Source organism: Trachurus japonicus, chromosome 5 (genome assembly GCF_045865225.1).
Source record: "Trachurus japonicus isolate A0001 chromosome 5, Traja_1.0".
NCBI lineage: Eukaryota > Metazoa > Chordata > Actinopteri > Carangiformes > Carangidae > Trachurus > Trachurus japonicus.
The window spans coordinates 3,164,635-3,190,869 of NC_140911.1; the positions used below are offsets into that span (position 1 = coordinate 3,164,635).

Sequence of the window (26,235 nt, forward strand, 5' to 3'; positions counted from 1 at the left end):
GGCTTCGTTGTTGGAAACAAATGAATGCACATGGAGGAGAGGAGGGTTAGAGACACAGAGGAGGAGACACCAGACTTACTTAGTTCCCCTTTAATTAATGTATATTTTCTACCATTTCTTTTCACTTGTCTGAAAGAAAACATGCTATGAAAGCAAAAGAGTCCAAAATCTCCAATTCAATCAATCAGTGCACGAAAAAACTGTTACCAAAGGTTCAGTGTTTTCTGTCGTTGTCCATATGGCTTTCATCAATACAGCAAACAAGAGTAATTCTCAGATATGTGTAGATGATTCAGAAGTTAATGTTTGAAGTTTTAGAGAAAAAAAAAACAACAATCTTTTTTCCCCGTGACTCATTTTCCCAGTCGGTCCCTAAAGCGGCGGGCGGTGCTGGTACAAAGCGGCAGCTCAGCAGCAGTGTAACTCAATACAAGCTGGAAGCTGCGTCCACATTCAGCGGGGCTATAAATCTGTGCATTAGCATGTAAGTCGGTCAGCTGGTCACACACACACACACACACACACACACACACACACACTCACAGCTTCTCTTCCCTGCCCTGAGGAGAAGGCAGCAGCAGCAGCAGCTCATGGACATGGGGAGGGTTGGGCAGACCCCCCAAGAGCCAGGAAATCCGTGGAATTCAGTGGGTCAAACTGGGGTCAACTGGAGAAGCCCCACGGGGACAGACGGAGATAAAAACAGAGGTGGAGTGAGTCTAAAAGAGGGTTTGTGATCTAAACAAATAGACCTCTGCAAAGAAACAGAAGCGGGAAGTAGTGGTCACGTGACTTTTATTTTAATATCAGTCACATATAATAAAGATGCTCTGTTCATTTTTTTTTTTTGATGTATTTATAGTTTGAAAGTCACGCAGCAGCAGCAGACAGACACTTCCTGTCAGCCTTTAGAGTTTACATCAGGACAGAGTTATCTATCGTCTTATTTATAGAAAAGCTCTTGATTTTTATCTTTAGTTTTAGTCCCCAAAAATACCCAGTGATATCTTTGAGCCTTTTGTGTTTGATCCACAGTAACCTCTGCAAATGGCCTTTTATTTTTAACGCATGAAAACCAGTCGGTTCTTTGAACATTGGGCGCATTTGCATCTGGTTTGTTGTCCATTTATTCCCCGTTCGCTGTTTCCTGAGGCCAGACGGTTTCAAATAGTTGGAGGTTTGCGTCAGCGCTGGGAAAACAACAAACCGTATTAATCGGGTATTGATCGACTTTTATAGAAGACAGAGCGACTGAAAACTGTGTGACCAGCCTGTGGTCTGTGAACCAGGGCTGCAGAGCGTCTGATGGCTTTTAACCTGGTGAGGGGGAAGAAGACACTTTGATTAAATTATCAGTGATTCAAGAAGAAATGTTTAAAATTCCTATGAAACAGTTTCAAATGTGAGTATTAACTGTTGAGCTCTTTTTTGTATTATTGACAAACTGTGATTGGACAAAGAAACTAGACACGATGAGAGAAACTGATTGCTGCAGATAGAAGAAGACATGATTGATCTGCATTTTTGCTTTTTTTAAAGCTTCAATCCATCAACCAACCAAAAAAAGAAAAAAAAATTAAAGAACATGACCTCAGCAGAAAACACAGAAATCTGTAAAACAGTGTCTAACCTGCAGAACTGTGGGCGTCACCTCATGGTTTCTGTTCTGTAACTTGTTCAGTTTTATTGCTTTATTTCATCTGCAGTTTTAAAAACCCAGGAGCAGGACCCCACCACTTTAATAGGAAACTTAACAAACGTGTTATTTTGCTCGTGATACTTAAGAGAAAAAAAAAAAAGAAGAAGTAAGGATCGTGAAAATTAAATGTTGTGGCGCTGTGGATGTAAAGTTTGAAAATACTTGTTTTTGTAACCCAGACGGTGTAATGAGGGCAATTTAACTTTTTACGTGCTGAGCGTTTTCTCAGTTAAAAGTTTGTTCTTCACCAAAACAAAACAAAACAAAACAAAAAAACTGAATTTTAATGTTCCTGTTGGAGGTGACCGACTCAGATCTCAGACTTTATCTTTCATTATCAAAGAATAAACAAGAGGTTCAGACTTAATTTCATTTTAAAGGTTGATGTTTTTTTGTTTGTTTTTTTTTACAAGCAAGTGTGCTGTGGTTGTATAAAAGAGAGTGTGTGTGTGTGTGTGTGTGTGTAAAAGCACGAATGCATGCATGTGGTTGTGGGTCCCTGATTTAAAGGGTGTTTTGTTGCGATGATGTGCTGCTCCAGTCTGGGGCTCGGACCGGCGGGGACACTTGGCGCTCTGCTGAGTGAGGAGGAGTGTGTGAATGAGATTATAGGTCTCTGCTGCTGCTGCTGCTGCTGTCCCGTTCTTTCATTCACAAATTAGCCGCCTCCAAAAAAAAAAAGAAAAGAAAGAATGAAAGAAAAGGAACGTATTCATTACAAATCGCTCTGTGACAAGATGGATAAACTCCTGCAGGAGCGCTCGTGCAGAAGGAGGAGAGTGTTTCTAGACTGACTCAGCAGCAACAGATTAATATGTGTATTGCTTATGCATTATTCACATTAACAGTGCACATAACTGGCATTGCCATCCAGTAGCGTAGCTATTGACATTAAGTGTTAATAGAATAGCTATCACTGCACTTCTGTATTCATATTGCACATTCTGTATATACTGTAAATATTTATATTTATATTATTCCGTACAGTACTTATGCATATTTTCTATATCTTACTATCTTATGCACTTCTGGTTAAATGCATCTGCATGTTGTTCCCTTGTACCTGTGACCTGTGCAATGACGAATGAAGAAATCCAATCTTATAATTGGATGGTTCACCTGCTCTGCAGCAAATACACCATGATGATGATGCTGCTGTGTTGATTTAAGGGTTTAGTTTATTGAGCTCTGGCTTTGTGTTTAATGCAAAAAGTTTGCATTTCTATTGTTCTGATTTTAAGCAGGAACGAGTGCACAAATGTTGTGCACTGTAGTTGCCTAACGAGTCACCATGTGTTGTATCATACAACATATACAGCCTCACAGCTCATATACATGCCACATAGTCACTACATGGCTGTTTGATTTCAGGAATGTAAAAAGAAGAAATTGCAAAATCTTGAATACAAGCTCTTGCATCAGTATTTAATTTAAAGATGAAGAGTCTGAACTTTAAAGCAGAAGTAAGCGATCCGGTGGTTTTGGCTAACTTCCTGTCAGCAGATGGAGTTAGCAGTCCCCGCCCTCGTCCCTACGTCACCACATTCACACGCATCCCTTGGCTGCGCACACAGAGAGGACCGCCCCTTTATGCCGTTCTCTCTCCTCATTGGATAAAGGTTTTAGGATACAAGGAAAGTTTTCTCCTCGGCTTACAGCAGAGCAGAGTGACTGACAGACCCGTGTTTCGGACCAAACGCTCTATGTAAGTGATTGCTGTCGGAAGATATAACTATTTAAGACTTATATTAACACAAACATTCCGCTTACTTCTGCTTTAAACTTTAAGTCAAGTCTAGTCCTGTTCTGTATGTCCATCCTCATGTGACTTGTGTAAATACTCCTGGAGTGAGATGCAGATTAAAGGACGGAGCGCAGACGCCTCTGGTCGTCTCTGTTTTACTTTGAGCAGGTCAAGTCCACTTCTCAGCAAACATCAGCAAACACATGCAAATGTTCCAGCTTTAAGTCTAGGAGGGAGGGGCGTTATCCTTAAAGCAGAGAGTCTACTACTGCTGCTGCTGCTGCTGCTGTCGTTGTTGTGGGTGTTGATGTTGGAGCGGCTGCCATGTTGCCGTGTTGCCAAGCTGCAGAGGTCAGAGGGGCCGTCTGAGAACCAGGGGCCCCCGTGTGCCGTATGGATGGCGTCTAATTAGCGGGATTGGCTGCTGCTGCTGCTGCTGGTGGTCGTGGTGCGGCGGCGGCCGTGTGTGTGTGTGTCCTCCCGCTGGGCTTTTCCTAAACTCCATCACCGGGCTGACCAGCGACCCTCGTCCTCCCTCCCTTCTGCCTCGAATTAACCCATTGTCCTCCTGTCGGCTCAAACCTGCTCCTGTTTCCTTCTCACGCATCATTTGGTTGTTAAATGAATCTGATTAAACTCGTCGTCGTCGTTGTCTTCTCACGACCAACACACAGCTCTGGCCTGCTGGTGTGTTGAAGTGCTACTACTATTTATTGCCTTTAGTCTTCTTTGGAAAACAGCCAATGGATCTATTCCTGGAAAGAGGAGAGAGAGTGGTCTGTTTTTTTTTTTGTTAGTTTTTTCCTGAGCTCTTGCCATGTGAAGTGATAATGAAACCACATTTATTCCAATAAAACATGTTCACCTGCACGATTACGCAACCGTTTGATTGATTTCTCCCAGTGAGAGCCAGGATCCCATGGAGAGATGAGATAAGATGCCGAACCGCCGGTTTGTTTCGCAATACAACCAACAGCCTGATGGTGATGAGTCACTGACTAGTCGTCTGTGCTGCCGGCGGTGGCGGCGGCTGCAGCACAGACGACTATTGATTGATTGATCATATTTATTTCAAACCAAACAAAAATTATATCTCACATACAACATAACAAGAACATCCACAGGACACCATATAACCAAATATGGAACAGGACAAACAACAACAACAGACACTAACAACAACTAACACTGTTTGAAATGGGGATGGAAGAAGCAAAGCTTATCAGTTTCCAACCCCAGACAACACACATACAACACAACCAAAACACAAGGTCACTCTCCAAAACCAAAACCCCTCCCCCTCACAGTCATCACATTAGTTTACATCATTTATCTCTCCTCCTCCCTGCTATACATTTCAAACACTCCTTTTCTAAACTTACTTTTAAATTGATTAACACTTTTGCTGAGTTTAATCTCTACATCCAAGCTATTCCATAGAATAACCCCTCCGACAGAAATACACATACTTTTAAGAGTCGATCTTACACTTTGCTGTTGCAATTTGAGTTTTCCTCTTAAGTCATATCTTTTACAACCTTCCCTCTCATGAAATAATTTTTGGATTATACATGGAAGAAGATTATTTTTTGCTTGATAAGATGCCGCACCGCCGGTTTGTTTCGCAATACAACCAACAGCCTGAGCAGAAGAGCCCAGAGCGAGCAGCGAGCGGAGAAGTGGTGGTAGACATCAGGTCATCATCATCACACGTGGCCACAACATGTACTAACCATCTCCTGTTGCGCCGTTGTTCTGCCTCTCTTTGAACTCCCCCCGTTGTTTTGATAAACAGACTGTGACGGTAACGTGGACCGAGCTGAACTCTGGTCCGCAGGATCTCGTTAACTGTTAACTTGAACTCAGGAGTTTGACCTGCTGCTTCTATCCAACCAGAGAAAGACATTGCTGCAGCGAACAAATTGTTGAACACTGACTGAGGCCTACCTACACTACAGTATTATATCAACCCTGCATCATCATGTACTGAAAGTAAATATTAGTCTGATGATGATGATGATGATGATGATCTTTAAATCCTCGGTTTTTTAAAAACACCACAGGATTTCTCTCCGGGTCCAAAAGTAGAAGTTTCCCAACTGGGAGAAAACATAAGAGGCCCCTTTTCCCTATATGGAGCTGTGCAGCCAAGAGGCCCCGTGTTCCCTCAGAAAGCTGCTGCTGAGCGCTGACATGAGGCCTGGAGGAGGAGGAGGATGATGATGATGATGATGATATCACTTTTCTCAGTGTCTCCTGCAGGATCGGTTTCCACATCGAAAAAAAACACACTCACGCTGCAACTCTGGGGGACTTCTCTGGGTTTTTTTTTACTAATGTTTTGAAAATGTCCGATGTTTTTAAAGGTATAGTGTTGTTCTCCTCTCACCATAATCCCTACAGTCATAGCAGTAGGTTCATTACCTTTAATTATCGGTGCATGTTGTTTTGAAATGGGCGGGGCAGAGACGTGAGCTGCTCAGTGAACACAATGGAGGTGAACGGTACAGATCCCCTGTCCCTCATCAAACTCATCATATACACAATCCAACAACTCCAAAACGCTCTGGTGGACAAGTTGTGACCTGCACATTCACCACGCTATGAGATAATAACGTATAATTGTGTAACATTACGACACATGAAGCAAATACTCTGAACTACTTGCACTTTTGAGATCCCTCCGCCCAGCGGCCGTGTCTGGAATGTAGTTCCGGCTGCATTTGCCTCTAAAACAACTCTGTCTCTAATGTTAGATGATTATTTCCTAGCATGGTGAATGTTCAGGTCACAACCTCTCCATGAGAGCGTTGTGGAGTTGTTGGATTGTGTATTTGATGAGTTTGATGAGGGACAGGGGACCTGTACCTGTTCACCTCCATTGTGTTCACTGAGCAGCTCACGTCTCTGCCCCGCCGATCTCAAAACAACATGCACCGATAATTAAAGGTAATGAACCTACTGCTATGACTATAGGGGTTATGGTGAGAGGAGGATCTGACTAAATGTTGAACTAACCCTTTAATGCACAGGAAATTTAACATAAAATGTTTCTCATCTCTCTCTCTCTCTCTCTCTGGACAGCAGGCCTATGTGTCCTCCGGCCACCAGATGGCGCCCCCCAGTCCCAACACCAACAGTAGCAGCAACAGCAGCAGCGGGGGAGGGGAACAGCTGAGTAAAACAAACCTGTACATCCGCGGCCTCCATCCGGGAACCACGGACCAAGACCTGGTCAAACTCTGCCAGCCGTGAGTGATGAGGAAACTTAATTGTTTTTTTTTATTTTCTTTCTGGATGTAGAAACTGTAAACGTCATCTTTCTTTGACACTTTTTAGTTGGCGATTAATTGTAATCTGTCATAAACAAGAGATTACGGGTTATGGGTTAGCGCGTTACGTTTGTGTGGCGGTGTCGCCATGGAGACGAGAGCTGGGACACCGGGTCGGAGGCTCTGATCTTACAAGGTTGGTTTTCAGCCAAGAGACGCTAGGTGGAAGGCAGAGAGCCTCCATTCTCCCTGGAACTAGTTAACAAGTCATTGATTTAACCAGAACTAGGACTCTGGAGCTGTTTAATTAAGGGACAAATGCAGCAGAGTTAAGGTAAAAATCCTGCATAGTTCCTCTTTAAAAGACGACCGGTCAAACCTCAAATGGTGGAAAATGACGAGGAAACTGTGATGGAAACCGGACGTGTCTAGTTTCATCCAGCTGCTTTTCTACAGATGAACGGAAACCATTTTAACGATTATGCAAAATAATAATTGCGGTCAGGCGATTATGTAATACTTGTAACGGGCCTATAGTATTTGACACCCACCAACAACTCCCAGATAATCTGTGGTTTCATGGGAAGTTCTGAGCGTTGTAAGTGTGTCTCAACCAGGCCGATCACAAAAGAATCAAACAACACAACAACTCGCTCTCAAACCGCAAATAGTTTGTTTCTGCTTTTCTGTTTGTGTACATGGATACACATGGGTACAACATGTTGATCAGTGAGTTTAGAAGAGAGACTGGTGGTTGTTGCAGTCTTGATGCTAAGCTAACTTAGGCTAACGACATGAGATGTGAATAAACGTCGACCTGTTTTCTTCTCATGGAGCTTCAGCTGCAGTTGCTCACGTAAATGATCAAGCAACTTACATTTTTCTAATGTGTGAGCTCTGCAGGTATCTAGGCCAAAGATAAAATGTCCCTGTGGTGAAGAGGGAAAAAAAAAAGAAAAAGAAAAGTTGAGGCTGAAGTATTTGATCTCTACGTGATAAATGTAAAGCTGTATGCGGGTTGGCAGCCGTCTGTGTGATCTTTAAACACCAGCAGTCTGCCTCATTTGTTTGTTTCAGCCCTTTCCAACTTTTATTGCATGTTCAGAGTTGATTGGCCTTCTTTTATTTTACTTTATTTTATTCTAAAGCCTGTTAGTATTTATCCCTTCACGTTGAATGAGACTACAGTCTGACTGTAGCTGTGCAGCTCTGACATTCCTGCGCATGTTAACTGGAACAAGTTTAGCTGTAGCTGTTTGTCTTTGATGCTAAATTGGAAAAAAAAAAGGAAAAAAAAGAAAAGTCATGTTGAAAGTAAGTTCTCGTGAGCAGATAACATCTGTGCTCTCTGGAGCGTTTGCTCTTCATCTGTTGGACACATGAAATTAAATTGTTTAAGGCCATAATTTAATGTTCAATGGGGGAAAAAAAAGAAAAGAAAAGAAGGAACTGTGTTAGGGCAGGAAGGAAAAGGGAAGAGTGGTTAAAGCTGAATTACCACAACTATTGTCACTTTGATTAGATCTCTGCGATTACAGCAACACAAGAAATTGTCAAAGCAGCGAGAAATGGTGAATCGCCTCCGAGGGAAATACAGGAATGAAAGAGAGAGGGAGGAAAAAAAAGATGAGACGGGGGTAAAGAAAGAGAGAGAGAGAGAGAGGGGCCGGAGAAGGGTTCGGCCTGTTGCCTCCTCATGTCCTGATCTAACCTTCCTCTTATTGTGAAGCTGAACTGGCTCCAACACCCTGAGATAAATAGCCTCAGACTCTCAATAGCATGTTAGCCTTAAACACACACACATCCAGTAATAAAGCACCCAAACTGGTTTTGGCTGCTGCGGGGTCAGGGCTGAGCTTTACGTCACAGAGGTGAACTGTGTACGTCCTGATCCGCCAGAACTAACTAACACTACACAACTACAACCAAAAACAACGTCCAAAAACATCCAAAACAAGAGCTAGAGGAAGAAGAAGCTGCACATCATGTTGTCGTCAAAGCCTCGACCAATCAAACAACTTCTTCAAAGAAAGTCTGAAATTTTGCGGTTTGCTTTTTTTTTTTGAGAAACACAGGGACTCGAGCTTAAAAGCGAGAGACTTAACAGAGAAGTCATTGTGGAGAGGTCGGAGGCTTTAGGGGGTGGGAGGGGGGAGGGAAGGAGAGGAGGGAGGGAGGGAGGGAGGGCTACCCTTGAAGGGGAAACTTAAATGAGTGGGAAAAAGAGTAGCAAGGCCTGCTGGGAAAGAATGTCAGGCGTCTGTCCGTCCGTCCGTATATGGGTCGGATGTGTCTTTTAAAAAAAACTCCCTGTGGCTGCGGAGGTAAAGCCCGGGTCAGTCAGTCAGTCAGTCAGTCAGTCAGTCAGTCACCGCCGTCAGACCTTTGAACTCACTCTGTCAGGAAAAACAACATGAAACACACACACAGCGTCTGTGTGTGTGTCTTACGTACAAAAACTCACAGTCCTGATCAATACTGGAGTCTCAGGAGGACGAGACAGGCTGCAGACCAGAGACCAGAGACCAGAGACCAGAGACCAGAGACTCCCACTGTTATCAGCAGAATAATAATCATAGAGAAGGCCCTTCATTTCGTTTATGGCCCCTCATTTAGTTTATGGCAATATAAACAAAGGCTTTATTATTATTATGTCATGCATTCAGCTTTTTCCAGGCTGCATGGACGGAGGAGGAGGAGGAGGAGGAGGAGATCCCAGATCCGCACGGCTGTTTGCGTACTTTTTTTAAAACAATATCGCAGAACAAAACTCAAACCAAATATAAAAAAACACAAAACTATTTGCACCGAACAACCAGAAAACACACATGCAGTTACTTCTCCAGGTGTTTTCCAGACAAATACTTCAGTAGATTTGATATTTGCACCAAAGAAAAAATGGATCTTGGACTTTCCTTTTTCTATTTCTGCAAAATCACAGCTTGCACAATCTGTTTTCCTCCATCGGGAACTTTTGTTTTTTTTAATCTGGCGACGTCTAAAGAGCCAGCGGAGAAAATAATCAGATTTCACCTGTGCAGCTCAAGATCTTTAACCTCGACAAGTTTTGTTTTGAGTCTGTACAAAGTTTCTACATCCAAAACATCTTGACTTGTTTTTCATTGCACTTTTTTTTTCCATCAGACTAAATTTAGTCGGGGTCGTGATGAATGGACACAGAAGAGGAAGGAAGCTCAGTGTTGTCTCAGTTCTTCTAAACCAGAGTTGATATTAGTGAACTGTGATTGTTCCTGCTCAATCAAACGAAACCAGTCGTTGCACTTCAGTTATTATAGAGGAACATTCGTCTGTTTTATTTGAGCCTCCCATGTTGCACCAGTCTGCACTGAGTCTGAAAACAAAAAGCTGAAGGAGGAGAATCTGAACATCGTTTCATTTGGATGTGAACGGGTTAAAGCCGTGTGAAGCTTGTGTATACATTCAGTTTGTAATGAGCGCTCTGCAGCTGTTGGATGACAGTGGGAAACTATAAACAACGTCCTCCTCACAGGTCACGTGGCTGATGAATTAATAATGTCTTCAGTGATTAAGTTTCATTTACAGTCGATCTACCGAAGCCAAAATTCACAATAATCAAGGACGGTGAGTCCTGCACAAACATTTTAGCAGCGAGCTGAAGACTGAACGCTGGTTTCACCCTAATTATCTGTCTATTTCTATCTATCTAAATCCTTTATTATGATGGGGTCCCTTTCTTTTCTTTTTTTATTATGTTATTCATCCTGCACACTGCTGCTGCTGAACCTGACATTTCATCCCCTCAACCTTTTGCAAAGGTTTTTTGTTGCACACAGTTTGATGCACGCTATATATTTGCATGTTCGTATTTTGGTTAAGTTTAGTTAAGTTTATTTATTTGTTTCATTAATTGAAAAAAGAAAGAAAAATCAGTTCAATACAAAAAATGATGCAACTCTTGATTAAAAAGCGGACGGAGACTCACTCTACCCCTTTTTTCAAGAAAACCTTTTACAAAAAAGATCATGTATGTATCAAAACAAAAGCAGAAGAAGAAAAAAATAGAGTAAAATAAATTAAAACTAGAGAATGCATTTCCTGAAGGAAATACGGGTGAATGCTGAAAGCTGAAAGCTGAATAAGCTGTTGAAACAATACTGAATTAAGTGAAGACATTTCTGAATCAATCTTGAAGAGTAAATTAAAACATGTAATAAGGAGGCTGTATAAAATGGTTGGAAATGACTTGAACCCTAATAATGGCTGCAGACCGACTATCAGCTCATCATCCTTGTAAATTATAGGTCAACATTTTTTATATCGTTCTATTTTTACAAATGTATACATACCTATCTACATTTATATATGCAGACATACATAACATACATACATACATATACATGAATAAATAGTATTTCAAACTAAGGCCCTGGATGTTTAGCGCTTTTGAGTTTTGGCGTCCGTCCTGAGGCAGGTCTTTGCTGCTGCGAGGAGCGTCTAGTCTTCGGTCTGAGTCATCCGGGCAAACGTCCACGGAGACGAGGAGGAGGAGGAGGAGGCAGGCGGGAGTGTAGGACCCAGCGGTGCTGCTGCTGCTGCTGCTGCTGCGACGACGCGAGGGTGGAAAAACAAAGAGAGAGGAGGGAGAGGGAGAGAGAGCGAGGGACGTGGTGGGGAAGGAAGGCGAACCGGAGGGGTGAAGCATCAGGTTACAGTGTACATTCCACCCAGACGCCATGTCGTCCAAACAGAGTGAACACCAGCCTCCCCTCTGCCTCTGCCTCTGCCTCTGCCTCTCTGGCTGGATCCACCAGACAAGCACAGGTCTATTATACTGCAGAGCTGATGCTGCACCGGTCCCACACAACACTTCACTCATTTACTGCTTTTTAATGAGTGTTTTACAGCTCTGAATTAATGCATCCTTTTACTACAATGCAAAAACTCAAAATCTTTCCAAGAATATTTGTCTTATTTCTTGTCAAAATGTCTCATTTCTAGTCAAAACTAAACTCTTTTCACTTAAAATAAGACTCATCACCTAAAAATGAACTTCTTCTGAGATAATTTTCATTTGTTTCAAACAAATTTTCACTTGAAATAAGTAGAAAAAGTTTTTTGTGCTTGTAATAAGAAAGAAAAACTTGCTCCACTATCAGATTTTTCTACTTATTTCAAGTGAAAATATGCTTGAAAGAAGTAAAAAAGTGTCTAAAAACAAGCTACTTTTTAATGTGATGAGTCTTATTTTAAGTACAATGAGATTTGTTTTGACTAGAAATTACATTTTGACAAGAAATAAGACAAATCTTCTTGGTAAGATATTTGAGTTTCATACGTCATACGTTGAGGTTAGGATACATGTTTATGTTTCTTCTTCTTTTTCTTCTCGTGTTTAATTAAACGGATCTAACACGAAGTAAGTTTCCTTGAAAGTCAACAGACGCCAGCTACAGCCAAAAATATCAGAGCTCTATCTAAGAGAGGTGTGTCTGCGTGTATAGTGTGTATATATGTGTGTGTGTGTGTGTGTGTGTGTGTGTGTGTGTGTGTGTGCAGAAGAAGACAGGCCTGGAACAAATTGTTTTTGGCCCTGAGGTGCTGTCTCCTGTCTGTCGACAACAACGCCAGGGAAACAGAGTTACTGTACGAGCAGCAGACAGAGACAGAGACAGGAGGGTGGAGGAGCTCCTGTGACACTGTGATCACACTGAGAAAAAAAAAAAAGAAGTTAAAAACACATACACACACGCACATGCACACAAAAAAAACACATAAGTTGTGCTGTGAAGGTACTAGAACGTATTCATGTTTACACCTGCAGCCACAGTGCAGCCGGCTGCCTCAGGATGTGAGGCAGGATCGGTATGCATGTGGTAGGAGCAGATTCCTCTCTGTGTGTGTGTGTGTGTGTGTTCACCCTAAAGTCAACTCAACAACTTGTCATTGATCCTGCTTCTCTGTGTCTCTCTGTGTTTGTGTCCTTAAAGGTACGGCAAGATCGTGTCCACCAAGGCCATCCTGGATAAAACCACCAACAAATGTAAAGGTGAGAAGTGTCACCTTGGTTTCACTCTGGGTTTTTTATTCAATGAATAGTTTAGTTTGATATTAGGTGAAATATATACAGGTGCATCTCAATAAATTAGAATATCATGGTCAAAATAATAGAATATTCAAGACAAATAGTCCCAACCAAGTATTGAATGCATATAAATAGAGATACTTTTCATAAGTCCAACATTTCCACATTAAAAATGCTTTTTTTAATTGGCCTTTTCTAATATTCAACATTTTTTGAGATACTGAGTTTAGGTCTTCATTAAATGTAAGCCATAATCATTACGATTAAAATAAATTAAATAAATAAAGACATGAAATGTTTCATTCTGTGTGTAATTGAGCTATGTAATGTATTTTTGAATTGCATTTTTTGACAAAAAATATACTTTTACATGATATTCTAATTCATTGAGATGCACCTGTATAATGTCATTAAATTTTTTTTATTCTTAATAAACATATTAGTAAGTACAGGGTTAATGATGCGGGTGTTGGTTCTGTTTCTGGCGTAAACGTCTTCTGACAAGTCAGAAAAAGAAAGAAACTAAAGGAACAATTGCTAAACTCATATACATAAATGCACATCCTGGGATTACAAAGTGTATGTTGTGTTATAGTATGTAGTATGTTAAATGTATGTGTCAAGTGCATGTAAAATGTGTATACATTTGTGTGTTAAATATTAAGTGTAATGTTTGTCAAATCTATGTCAAATGGCTCTTACTATAAGCTTTAGAAGGCTTCTTCAGGAGACCAATTCACATACCTAAAATCGGGCACAATATGATCTATGATCTGTGTGTGAATAAAGCCACTACTACTACTACTATTATAAAAAAAAATAAGTATTTCACATATGGGAATAAGAAATCCAGTTCATCCAGATTGTGGCTCCAGAGTTTTAAATCAGTCTTTGTGTAGTTTTCAAACCAGTTCCCATGAGCTCGTCCCATTTACCATCGCATTCATCCTGTCCCTCAAATTAGGAGACACAACAGTTTTCCAATGTCTTAAGATAGATGACTCTGGGAGCTGTAACCAAGCCTACCATAATAACAGAAAATGCTCTTTTGGATACATTTGGTATTGAGATCCGTCTCCTAGTAGACACACAACAGGAGTCTGGGGGGTCGTTGAACTGGACAACATGAACCCAGAATGGAGCCACCAACACACACTGTGAAATATTGTTCATTTTCCCTTCTTGCTCGTTTATTTCCCTCATGATAAGTGTGCAGCTGCAGCCAGGAGAAGCTCAGCTCCGACTAAAAACCTCAAATAAATCTGCCCAACAGCAGCAGCTCTTAACATGTCATATCTTTTTTTTCTTTTTTTATCCACCTAACACTTTGGCCCCGTTGTCGGAGCTGATTCCTCCTGCGCTGCAGCTTAGCTTTAGCTTTATATTCATAACAGACAGATATGTGACAGTGGTGTGGATCCTCTCATTAACATGAAGAGGTTTGCTCTACAAAAAACATTAAATTAACGCTAATGTGTCCAGTTCCTGGGTTTTATCTTTTACAATTTAAAAGTCAGACAAAACCAAACAGGAAACTAAACATCCCCCTCCCTGAAATACCAGAAGTATAAACAGAATGGGATACAGAGTTCACATTGTCAAACATCCATAAAAAAAAGAAGATAAATAACACAAAAATGAAAAGAAACTATGTCTTCAAAATATTATATAAGACTGAATATATGATCTTCTCTGATTTGATATGTTACACTATAGTCTAGTAGGAACAGAAAGATATTTTTCTAACTTAGCTTTTTGTAATCCTTAAAGTGTCTAGTAAATTAATTTTGATGATCCCTGCACAAATTATTGTCCAGTGTATGTTTTTTTTTTCTTTTGTATTTTTTGGACCATCTTTTGTGGCCATCCTGGATTTCCATCTGTGAAAAATGAAAATTTTGAATCTATATAGCTCCTGAACTAAACAACCGACCTTGTTTTCTTTTTGACTTGGCGTGAGGAATTAGTAGAGAGGGAGATTGCCATGATTAAATCAAGTATGGTACTTAAATGAATTCAAATAAACACAAACAAATGGTGAAACTGGATCACAGGAACCCCTCCCCGATGCACCCCATTGATATTTATTTTCTAACATTTATATTTTTTACAATCTTCAAGATGTCTAGTGAACAAAAGTTGATGTTGATCCCATGTATGTGTATGTTTCCTAATGTAAAATCTAAATAACTTTTGAATTATACATGATGCAGAGACAAATGACCCCATTTTCTGTTTTTCATTTTGAGAGAGATGAGACATTGGTGGAGACGGCTGACATCCTCATTTTCACATGGATTATTGAAACAAAACAAAACAAAACAAAACAAAAAAACGGCGCTCATATCTTCCAAAATATTGAAATAGAAATTGAAATAGTAGAAAAATGTGAGTCGAATAGTTCAAAACATGAACTACTGTGTTTGTGTTTTCACAGGTTATGGCTTTGTGGACTTCGACAGTCCGGCGGCGGCGCAGAAAGCCGTCACAGCTCTGAAGTCCAGCGGCGTCCAGGCTCAAATGGCCAAAGTAAGAATCTTTTTTTTTTTTTTTTACCAAACCATCAACACCATCACAGTTTCATCTCTGAGGAGCCTCCTGTTCACCTTTGAGCTCACACACCGAGTCGTCGTCGCCCTCATCTCCTCGTCCTCTTTCTTTCTTTCTTTCTTTTTATTTATTCCAACCAAGGCAATTTCACAATTTGACAATATCATCACAACATTTCTTCCATTGGTTGGAAGGGAGCAGGGAGAAGATACATCTTATATTGCCTGCCCCTCACTTAATATCTAATTTTCCAAGTAATCTGTCACTGAGTAACATTCTTGCCATAAAACATACAAAACAAAAGAAACAAAATGACAACAACAACAACCAATCACCATAACAACAACCAATCACCATAAGTCCTCTTCAAGATAAAGTGTTGTTTCGTGCCGTGGCCTGATTGTCAGTGAGCGTCCTGTTGGCGAAGCTTCAAGATAAACTCTTGGTTTTTATAGGGAGGCGTGTGTTAAGTTAACACAGGTGAACCTGCGCCAATACTGGAGTATAAAATCAGTCTGGTCTCGTTATGAGTAGAAATAATTAATCCTCTCTCCCCCTCCTCCTCCTCCTCCTCCTCCCCCTCCTCCTCCTCCTCCTCCTCCTCCCACCCTCCTCTCTGTGTCTAACCTGCTCTTGTTGTAGCGCTTGTTCTCAGCTCTTTGTCCAAGTGTCTGCAGTCAGAAAGCAGCTCTTGTCGGCCCATTAAGCTGATCCCTCTGGCTCTCCGGCTCCCCCATTGAGGGGAACCCAGGGGAGGCCGCCACTACACCCACTGTCAATGGGACCGGCACAATGGGGCGGCATTGTCCGTCGTCTGGGCACAGGCCTGGGGCTGACACTAGCTCTTAATACACTCCTGTCTGTCTGTCCTGCTGCACCCAAACACACTGAGCTGCAATGCAATGCAACGTAACACCAGGGTCTCCCCAACACGGCTCGGCTCGGCTCGGCTCGGCACGGTGAAACTGTAACAGATCCACCACGGTGCCAGCTGACCTGAACCAACGCCGTGCAACATCATGCAACGTGCAACTAAAACCTAGAGTCTGAGTCTCGCTCGCTGCAGCTCCTCTTGTGTATTTCAATACCAACGACACTGACGGGTGCAGCAACAAGACACCAGCTCCACTCAGCCAGAGGTGTTGATAACCGCTATATAAACCTAAATATACACAGCTGCTGCTGCTGCTGCTGCTGCTGCTGCTGCTGCTGCTGCTGCTGCACGCCGGTTACTGCAGGTCATGTGTCTGCAGAGAGAGACAACACAGGTTTAAAGTGCAGCCTCACCTGTTTGCACCTTCACCATGGAGCCGCCGCTCAGTGTTGTGTTGTTCACAAACACAGCGAGCCACACCTCTGCCTCAGAGGACGCTCGCTCCCTGAACGGGTCAACACCACCGCCACCGAGACCTGGGCCCGGAGGAGTGTGTGTGTGTCTCTGTGTGTCTCTCTGTGTGTGTGTGTGTGTGTGTGTATGCACGAGCAGAAGGAACAATGGCAGAGTTATAAATAGAAACCTTCTTACTCAGACTCAGACGTCAGCTCCACATAGAGGCAGGGAGGGACACACCTCGACACACAAAAACACACACATGTATGGTTCTCCGAGGGCCTGGCTCCAAAGAATGCACTAAACACACACACACACACACACACACACACACACACACACAACAGCAGTGTGTTCACAGCTACAGCAGGATGAGTGTTTGTGAAATGGGATACTGTGTGGATTTTTTTTTTTTAAAAAGGGACGGGAGTTTTTTTTGTTGTTGTTCCATTGTCATGACACAAAAACGTTGCAGTGGAACTCTTCGTCTCGTTGTCTAACGACCTCCTGCAGCCGCTGCGCTCGACGTGCGTTACGTAACCGTCGTTATCGCCGCACCCAGACTGACGACAATCACAGAAAAATAGGTTATCTGGTCGTTGTGAGGAGGAGGCTGTAAATCTGCTGCACACACACACACACGTTTGTATGGCTATCTTTGTGAGGACACTCATTGACATAATGTATTCCCTAGACCCTAATCCTAACCTTAACCATCCAAAACAAATGCCTAAACTTAACCATTACTCATAACCTAACTTAAACCTAATTATAATAACCTAAGTTTTTATATCGCCTTGTTGTTTTCAAGTACTTCCGGGTAGAAAACCAGCATGAGGAACATTAACAAACGAGAGTTCGATTGCACTCGGAACTCGGAAAGACTTCCGAGGTAAATGCGTTTCATTGCGCAACCTCAGAAAACATGGCCGGCCACAGTAAGCTCATGTCTTTTGAGCATCAAAAAGTAGGCTGCTGGGGAAGAACACTCTGCTTGGGGGAGAGAGAGAAATAGAAACGCCACTTCTGCAACACACAGTCTTGAACGCACCAGAGAGGGGAATCCTGCATGTGTCACAGCGAGCCGTGCAGATTCAACTCTTGCTGCAGTAGGCTACGCATGGAACTAGGCTATATTCCATTTTCCTCAACTTCTCCCTTCTATGTTGGAAAATAAATAGCCTAAATAAATAAATACCTCTCGCGGTGTGCGACACCATATTGCTGTGACGTAATTCCGACCGACTCGGGCTGCTTGGATCCAACCCGAGTTGGAGTTCCGACTTCAAGGGCCGTTCTATAGCATTTTTCCGAGTTGGAGGTCGGATCTTTCCGAGTTCCGAGTGCAATCGAACGCAGCATAACAGTAGCTAAGCTAACGGCGGTAGCTAAGCTAACATCAGGACGTCAGCTGTTAAAACCCTCTCGTTGTCGGACACGACATGAAACTACTCCAGTTAGCTCAGTCATGTTGTAACTCAGATATCCGCTGGAGAAAATATTTTTTCATGAACCGTTTATTGAGTCACTGAGTTATTAAAGTTAAACAGGTAGCCTAGCTAACGGTTAGCCCTGCCAATTTATGATAACGATGACAAATTACAAAAACGTGCACATAAATAGTAATGTTTGTCCAATCATTGGTTTTATAAACTTTACAAACATTAGATTAGTCTAAAGGCAATATAGTGACATGAAAAATTAGATATATGTAGTGAAACTCTCGTCCGTCACTATTGTTCTCGTGCTGGTTTTCTACCCGGAAGTAGTTGTAAACAACAAGGCGATTCGTTCTAAGTCTTAACCCTCAAACAGCCCTAAGGGGTCTGAGAAAGTGAGAACCGGCCAAAATGTCCTCACTCTGATGGTTTAAAACTTAAACCGGTCCTCACATGTATAGCTGTACAAGTACACACACACACACACACTTTGCTGTTTTAAAGACTTAATCAGATTCTTCATCGTCAGACCTGTGTCAAGATCCTGTTGTCTGTTTCTTCTTCTTTCATGCACGATTTGAAAACTTTTCAACAATTATTAGTGGTGGTTTGGAAACAACAAGATGGAGAGAGATAAAAGATACTCGGATAAAAGAGAGAGAAGAAGCTCTTCATCATCCCTCCTCCTCCTCCTTAATCCTTTTTTTTTCTTCCATCCTCCTCTTTCTTTTTTCCCAAATTACTCCCGACTCCCACCACTTCCTATCCTGTCACTTCTCTGCATCTGTACAAAATATCAGCTCTTATTTTTAAGCTCTCATATTTTTTCTCCCTCCCTCCCTCTGCTGCTGCTCTGTCCTCTTCCTTCGCTCTCTCTGTTTTCCCTTCCCCTCTTCTTTTTTTTTTTTGAAGCCCTGCCTCTTTTTTCCTGGTTGCCAGGCTCCTGTTGCTCTGTGAACTCTTTAACTTCATGCCTGGCTTCCTGTCTGCTTCTGCACAGTCACACACACAAAGTTTCACTTTCAACCCACTGCCGTTGAAAATGAGTCTCAATAATCTCCCCTTTTCTGAAACGACGTGCAGCCGTTAAGATCTCTTAATGAAACCATTCGAGAGCGAGCGACTTCTTCATCCTCGCAGACAAATCTCATATTTGCATGTCGCAGTATAGAGTATGTTAAAGTGTGTGTGTGTATGTGTGTGTGTGTGTGTGTGAGGACCAGACAGGGCTCAGCTGAGGCACCGACCGTCGACACGTGGACGAACACGGGCAACAAATTAGTCAGGGTTTCAGTTTATAGCTCAGACACTAATTGCTTAAATACATTTCATCCTGTTACAAAACGATGCCTGACACGGGAAAATGCATACGATGAAGGGTGAAGGGTGACGGTCACACCGCCGCCGCAGCTCAGTAGAATGCAAATGCCAAAAAATAAAAAAAGCAACAATGTTAAAGGGATAGTTCAACATTTTATACATTTACATTACATTTACATTACATTTATATTTTTCGAACGGCGGAGCAGAGCCGTGAGCTGCTCAGAGCTACGCTACGGAGGCTCATGGGATTTCTTGGTCTCCCTCATCAAACTCATCAAATACACAATCCAACAACTCCACAACACTCTGGTGGACAAGTTGTGACCTGCACATTCACCACGCTATGAGATAATACGTAACAGAACGTTACCAGACAGAGAGGGAAATACAGAGACTGCTTGGTGAAAAACTGTCCCTGAAGGCAACGCGCATCAGCGGTTTTGCATGAATTTACCCATGAGCCTCCGTAGCGTAGCTCTGAGCAGCTCACGGCTCTGCTCCGCCGTTCTAAAAATAGCTTGCACCGTCAATTAAAGGTAACGAACCTACTACGAAGACTATAGCGATTATGGCAATGGGCCAATTTGCCAAAATGTTGAACTATCCCTTTAAAAATAAATGTTATATTGTAACTTTGAGGCTCCGTCTCCTCATCGATGTGGTTTGTTTCCCTCCTCATGTCGTTGCTGCAGCAACAGGAGCAGGATCCCACCAACCTCTACATCTCCAACCTTCCCGTGTCCATGGACGAGCAGGAGCTGGAGAGCATGCTCAAGTCCTTCGGCCAGGTCATCTCCACGCGCATCCTGAGGGACGCCAACGGGACCAGCCGCGGCGTGGGATTTGCCAGGTTGGTCTCTACTACTACTACTACTACTACTACTACTACTACTACCACCGGAGCAGCAGCAGCAGCAGCAGCTGGTTTAATGTTCTCCTCCACGTGAGGGTTCGAGTACAGTTTGTTCTTTAAAATCAAACGTGGAGAAAAAGCTCTTGAGTTTGAGTGGAGTGCAGCTCTGGCTCGTCCAGCCCCTTACGTAAACAACATTCCTCCAGAAGGAACTGAATTTTTTGACTTTGACTTTGATTTTTTATTTCAGAATGGAGTCCACAGAGAAGTGCGAGGCCATAATTCAGCATTTCAATGGGAAATTCATAAAGACTCCACCGGGAGTGCCTGGTGCGTAGGATTTGTCATTGTATTGCTACAACGAAATTATGTAACATAGACACACACACATAGCTACATGTATTATCACACATAAGACATTAAAAACAAGGGTAAAAAATGTGCCTTTTTAAAAGATTCCTACTGCTTATTGCACGCTTCAGTTTTCTATTAAGGAACCTGTTTTTGTTGTTGTTGTTTCTTTGCTGAATCCTCTCTCCTGTCTGGTCCCTTGCCTCCACAGTGCCCACAGAGCCCTTATTATGTAAGTTTGCAGACGGAGGTCAGAAGAAGAGGCAGAACCAGGGGAAGTACCTCCAGAACGGGCGGCCCTGGGCCCGAGACGGAGACACGGTAACACAACAACCTCTGGGATTAACTCTCTAGAAGTTTCCCTCCTGTATTTACACAGAAATGTTGCAAACGAGAGCGAGAACATGTTTAAAAGTTTGATCAGTCTGTGTGTGTGTGTCTATGTGTGTGTGTGTGTGCTTGCTGGCTGTATTAGCAGAGCCTGCACTGGGGTTTTGCATGACCTCACTGGTTCTGAATCCTGTGTATTGTTTTCCCAGGGAGGAATGACGCTTGCGTATGACCCCACAGCCTTACAAAATGGGTGAGTGGTATGCACGCACTGACTGAAAACAGTCCCAGCCCCTACAGGAAGAAAAAAAAATGTTAAAAAAAAAAAAAAAAGTAAGAAAAAAAAAAGGCCTGGTTGAGTCAAGCTGCTGTGAAGCGCTGCCGCCCCCTGCTGGGCGTCACAGGAACTCAGCTATGTTGTCAATGCAGCTGCAGGACATAGTGGAGATAGTTGACACACTCTGCTCTCTCTCTCTGTTCGGCAGCTTCTACTCGTCGCCCTACAGTCTGGCTCCCAACCGGATGATCGCCCAGACGTCTCTGTCGCCCTACATGCATTCTCCGGTCTCATCCTACCAGGTGGGACGTTTCTCTGTTGTTTTTACTGTGCAAAACCATCAAATAGTCGACATTTGATTTAGATTTAGATTTTATTTAAGGACAATGTGCACTTAGATTAATCTTTTTGTTCTTGTTTTTAACTTTATTGCCTTTAATTCACATTAACAGGCAGTTAACATCTTTTTGAAACAGAGAATAATATTGGTGTTGAAGTAAGCCAATGAAATTGTAACAACAGAGAGGGGCAGGTACTATAAGTTTTCTCATCCTGCTCCTTTTCATTCATGGTGAAAATGTGTACATTATGTAAATATGTGCAACTATGTGAGAATGTATACCATGAATGAAATAAATTGAAATGAAATGAAATGAAACATCACAAAAGAAAACAAAAAATCATCTTGAGATTGGGTCTCATCTGTCACGCAGAGATAGGACTGTATAACGATAGAGCACATATACCTTATCTAGCTGTGTAACTCCAAAAAAGGGATATTAAAACAATACATTTATGAAAATAAGTCAAATGATAATAATAACTGTAGTTATTTAAATAAGATTAAAATTTTTAAGAGAACGCACCCCGTAATCCATAATCTCTTGTTGATGACAGATAAGACTACACAAAATTAATACACATGGTAACATGGTAGATGATAAATAACGTTATCCACCGCTCCATGGATTGATTTCTCACTGGCTTTGTTGGAAACAAATTAATGCACATGGAGGAGAGGAGGGTTAGAGACACAGAGGAGGAGACACCAGACTTGCATAGCTCCACTTTAAAACACTGTTTTTAGTTTTTACATTTGCTGACAGTGATTCGACCACATTTGATGTCTCCAATCAAGACTTGAAGTGTCTCCAATCAAGACTTGAAGTCCAAAGACATACAACTCTTTAAGTACAGCAGTGTTAGTTTAGTAAATAGGTATTTCTGCTGCAAACAAACCGGCTCTATGACATAATAAACATGCAGGTTGTTTATGCTTGCTCTTATCTCTTCAGTTACTTCAACCTGCTTGTCTTTGTTTTACCATCACCACCTTCCCAGAGTTTATTTTAATTGATATATACGTATATAGATGTCAGAAGCTACTGTACACATCTAATGCCTGGCCTCAGGAGCATGAAGTGAAGTCAGGCTCCGTCTGAAATGCTCGGGCTTTTACTCTCAGTGTTTATCCACTTGTCTAAAAACTTTCTCTGAGTGAGCGACAGAGTATTCATTTATATTTATGAATGTGACAGTGAGTTTTAATGTTTCCTGACGTGCAGGTACACAGCCCGTCCTGGATGCACCATCAGTCATACCTCATGCAGCCAGCTGTGAGTATCTGTGTCTCTGCTCTTGTCTGTCATTTTGTGGCTCAATGTACCACTGTGAATTTTGTTTTACATGTCGTGGTTCCCAATTAACATGTAATTGATGTAATTTAAGTGTCTTTTGTTGATTGATTGATTTGTAAAATAATCATTAATGATAAATATTATTCAAATTTGAAATCATATAATGTTATAGGCTACAACTGCAGAACAGAGGAGAAGGCCACTTGTTTTTGCACAAAGTGTCACTTCTCAAATGTGCATATGCGTTTGCTCTTGAGTGTGTAGATTTTGTTTTGAGCTAAGAACGAATCCCAGATAAGAAACAAAAAGAAAACACAGATGAAAATTGAAAATCTGCTTAAAAACTTGTGGAAGAAAAGCGTTTTAAGAAGACGTTTCTTCTGGGGAACAGTTCATGAATGAAGCTCACACACAAACACAGACACACAGGTTATTATAGTAACAGTGTTTTATGTGTCATTTACATGTGTGTGTGTGTGTGTGTGTGTGTTTGTATATTCCCAGGGTACAGTTCTTACCCCGACAATGGATCACGCGATGTCCATCCAGCCCACGTCCATGATGAGTCCTCTCACCCAGCAGCTAAGCCACCTGTCCCTGGGCAGCACGGGCACAGTCAGTACCAAACACACACACTGACACACTCACACACACACACACACACATGATGCACAAGGCAGAGAATCATCCCCTGTCTTGAAGTTTAGATTTCCATGTTGTGTTTTCCTCTCTGCCTTCCCTACAGTATATTCCGGCCAACACAACTATGCAGGGGACCTACATCCCCCAGTACACCCCAGTGCCTCCTTCCAGTGTCCCAGTAGAGGTATGAAGCTAGTCTCAACCTCCGCTGCTGCTTTTTTATTTCTGTATTTGAACCTTAAATCTTTCCATAAAGTGGAATGAGTGAGTGACAAGGACGTATTGACTAAGAATCTAAGAATCAGGGCAGCCAGGCCGGACAATACCGCATTTGCGTTACTTTTCAACGCTGTTCTGCGTTCTGCGTGTTAAAATCTGTGAATGTCAATCAAACTATAGGAGGCGAGACTTTAATGCAGGTTTACAAAAAAACAAACAAACTAAACTAAACAAAAAACAGCAGAGTGAGCAGGAAGGAAAAGGAGACGACGACCACGGCGGGGAAAAGAAAATGCAGTTCTAACAAAGACTGGCAAAGACTTACTGTGCTTACTGTGTTTCCTTATGTGACAAAACGTAACAAAGTTTTGATTGATTGATTATTCTTTATTTTGAACATATTAAAAAAAGAGAAATAGAAAAGACATGTTATAGTGAAAAAACAAAACCAATATTCAAATCAATAAACAACATATGCTGGAAAAGTCATTCACTTTTACTTGTTTGTATTTCAGCTGATTAGGATCCTCAGGTTTCCAGTAAAAACAGTAATAGACAATAAATACAAATGGTCACTGATGTCATTGTATAATAACCCTCTTCTTGTATTGTTTTACATACTATTTTTGAATATGTTACCTATTAATGTGGCACAAAGAGAAGTAATTCCACTAGGTCTGGTGCTATAAACCCATCCTGTACATCGTATTGATGAAATTAGGTTGAATTTAAATAAAATGTATCGGTATAATATAATATTTGTCAAGTTTTTATGAGCTAAGGGGCAGAATAGAAAGTTTATTTATTTATAAGTTATTTTAGACTTTATCTTGATGCATTGTCCCACACATAAGTCGTCTTTGTCTCACATTTGGTAAGTTGGGATCTGGTCACTCGACTGAGAATAAAGAAGGCAGCTGCTCTCAGACGTGTGTGTGTGTGTGTGTGTTTTTAAAGAGTTAAAACACAGAAACAGACGAGTCGACTGTTCCAACTTTCGGCTGGCTGAACAGCCGCCACAGGCTCTGTGTGGTATTTGACAACAGGTAGAGGCGGGTGTAGAGCCCGGGGGGATTCCTGGAAATGCAGCGTTGTTATAATAATAATAATAATAATAATAGTAATATTTCCCAGGGAGCTTCTGGTTTTTAAGTTATGTCTGAGTGAGGAAGATGAGGCAGAGAGACAGTGGACGAATTGTTGTTGTTGTTCAGATTGTTCACATTTTATACGCCTTATTTTACTTTGTGAGTTAGATTATTTTCTTATAGTGTTTTTTCCACTGGTGATATGCAGAATTAAATTATTCTAAAGAGCCCATTTGAGTATTTAATGATCATTCTTTATTAATGACTATTGTGCTGCATGTTTCCTTTGTATTCAGTGTGAAGACATACGAAGGCGTCTCTATGAGCTCTTCTATTATTGAGCCGTTGCCTGCGGTGAGGGAGCTGCAGGATTATTGCATTGATAGTTTTGGCACAGACTTGTTCAGTGTGTAAAAAAAAGAAAAGAGAAAAAAAAGGCATGAATGGGTGGAGGCTGAGCTGTGATTGGCTGGATCAGGCTGCAGCAGCGTGAAGGTAGAACTGGCTCAGTGTCATTGATGAAACGAAGACGAGCACTCCTCGACTCTTAGTAAATACGTCCTGAACTCACCGTCACTCTGTTGTTCTTTATTCATCCACACGCGTGTGTTGACGTCTTAAATCTGAACGGGGAGGGCAGTGGGAAAATACAGGCCGTCTCCTCTTCATCTTCATCTTTAATAATAATAATAATATTAATAACGTGTGATGAACTGACACAGAGCCGTCATCTTTTAACCTGCTCGTCTCTTTTTTTTTTTTTTTTAGGAAAATGGCGGTCAGCAGCAACAGGTTGCCATGGAGACTCCTGCAGAGCACACAAACTACTCATACCAACACACCAAGTGAAGCTAAGGTAGGACAATGATGATGATGATGATGTATATCTTGTGTGCTGATTGGCTGAAGCGGGTGAAGCTCAGACAGATGAGGCCTTCACTGTTCACTTTTAGAAAAATAAAAATAACAGAAGTCATTAAAGCTGCACTAATTGATATTTTGTATTATTACTATTAAAAGTAAGAAATAAAGTTATTGTTATTATTTAAAGTTATTATTATTGGAGCAGCAGATTTAATGACTCAGTGGAAAGTGTAGTTTATGACCAGGTCAGGATTGTGAAAACTAATAACCAATATTTAGAACTGATATTAATTTGCTGTAAAAAGAAAAAAAAAAAAATAGAATAACACCCCTGGGATTAGACTGAATACAGTTAAGTGTGATAAAAAAAAAGACATTACGTTTTTGTAGAACATCACAAACTCCAACACAGATCTTGGTCCAGTGGGCGGGACATTGTTACAATGAGTGGTGACTTCAGGCAGAGAGACGGCTACATAAATAAATGTATTTTATTAGTTATCGTTGAAAAAACGGCCGATACAGATGATAAAAAAAAAGCAGAATAACGTCC

At 41.6% G+C, this 26,235-nt stretch overlaps 1 protein-coding gene across 3 annotated transcripts in view; it reads left to right on the forward strand.

Annotated features, from left to right (window-relative positions):
• Positions 1 to 26,235, forward strand: part of LOC146986789 (RNA-binding motif, single-stranded-interacting protein 2-like) — a 38,580-nt gene that overhangs the window by 10,735 nt on the left and 1,610 nt on the right. Inside the window, exons 2-13 of one of the 3 annotated variants that reach the window (XM_085775609.1) lie at positions 6,528 to 6,694; positions 12,685 to 12,743; positions 15,217 to 15,308; positions 20,114 to 20,271; positions 20,525 to 20,604; positions 20,837 to 20,946; positions 21,165 to 21,208; positions 21,441 to 21,534; positions 22,798 to 22,848; positions 23,374 to 23,484; positions 23,615 to 23,695; positions 25,587 to 25,674. In XM_085775609.1, the coding sequence (XP_085631735.1) occupies positions 6,528 to 6,694; positions 12,685 to 12,743; positions 15,217 to 15,308; positions 20,114 to 20,271; positions 20,525 to 20,604; positions 20,837 to 20,946; positions 21,165 to 21,208; positions 21,441 to 21,534; positions 22,798 to 22,848; positions 23,374 to 23,484; positions 23,615 to 23,695; positions 25,587 to 25,667 (1,128 nt within the window). In that variant the 3' untranslated portion in view covers positions 25,668 to 25,674. The remainder of the gene's footprint in view (positions 1 to 6,527; positions 6,695 to 12,684; positions 12,744 to 15,216; positions 15,309 to 20,113; positions 20,272 to 20,524; positions 20,605 to 20,836; positions 20,947 to 21,164; positions 21,209 to 21,440; positions 21,535 to 22,797; positions 22,849 to 23,373; positions 23,485 to 23,614; positions 23,696 to 25,586; positions 25,675 to 26,235) is intronic. The other 2 variants (XM_085775610.1, XM_085775611.1) reach the window with 2 other exon arrangements.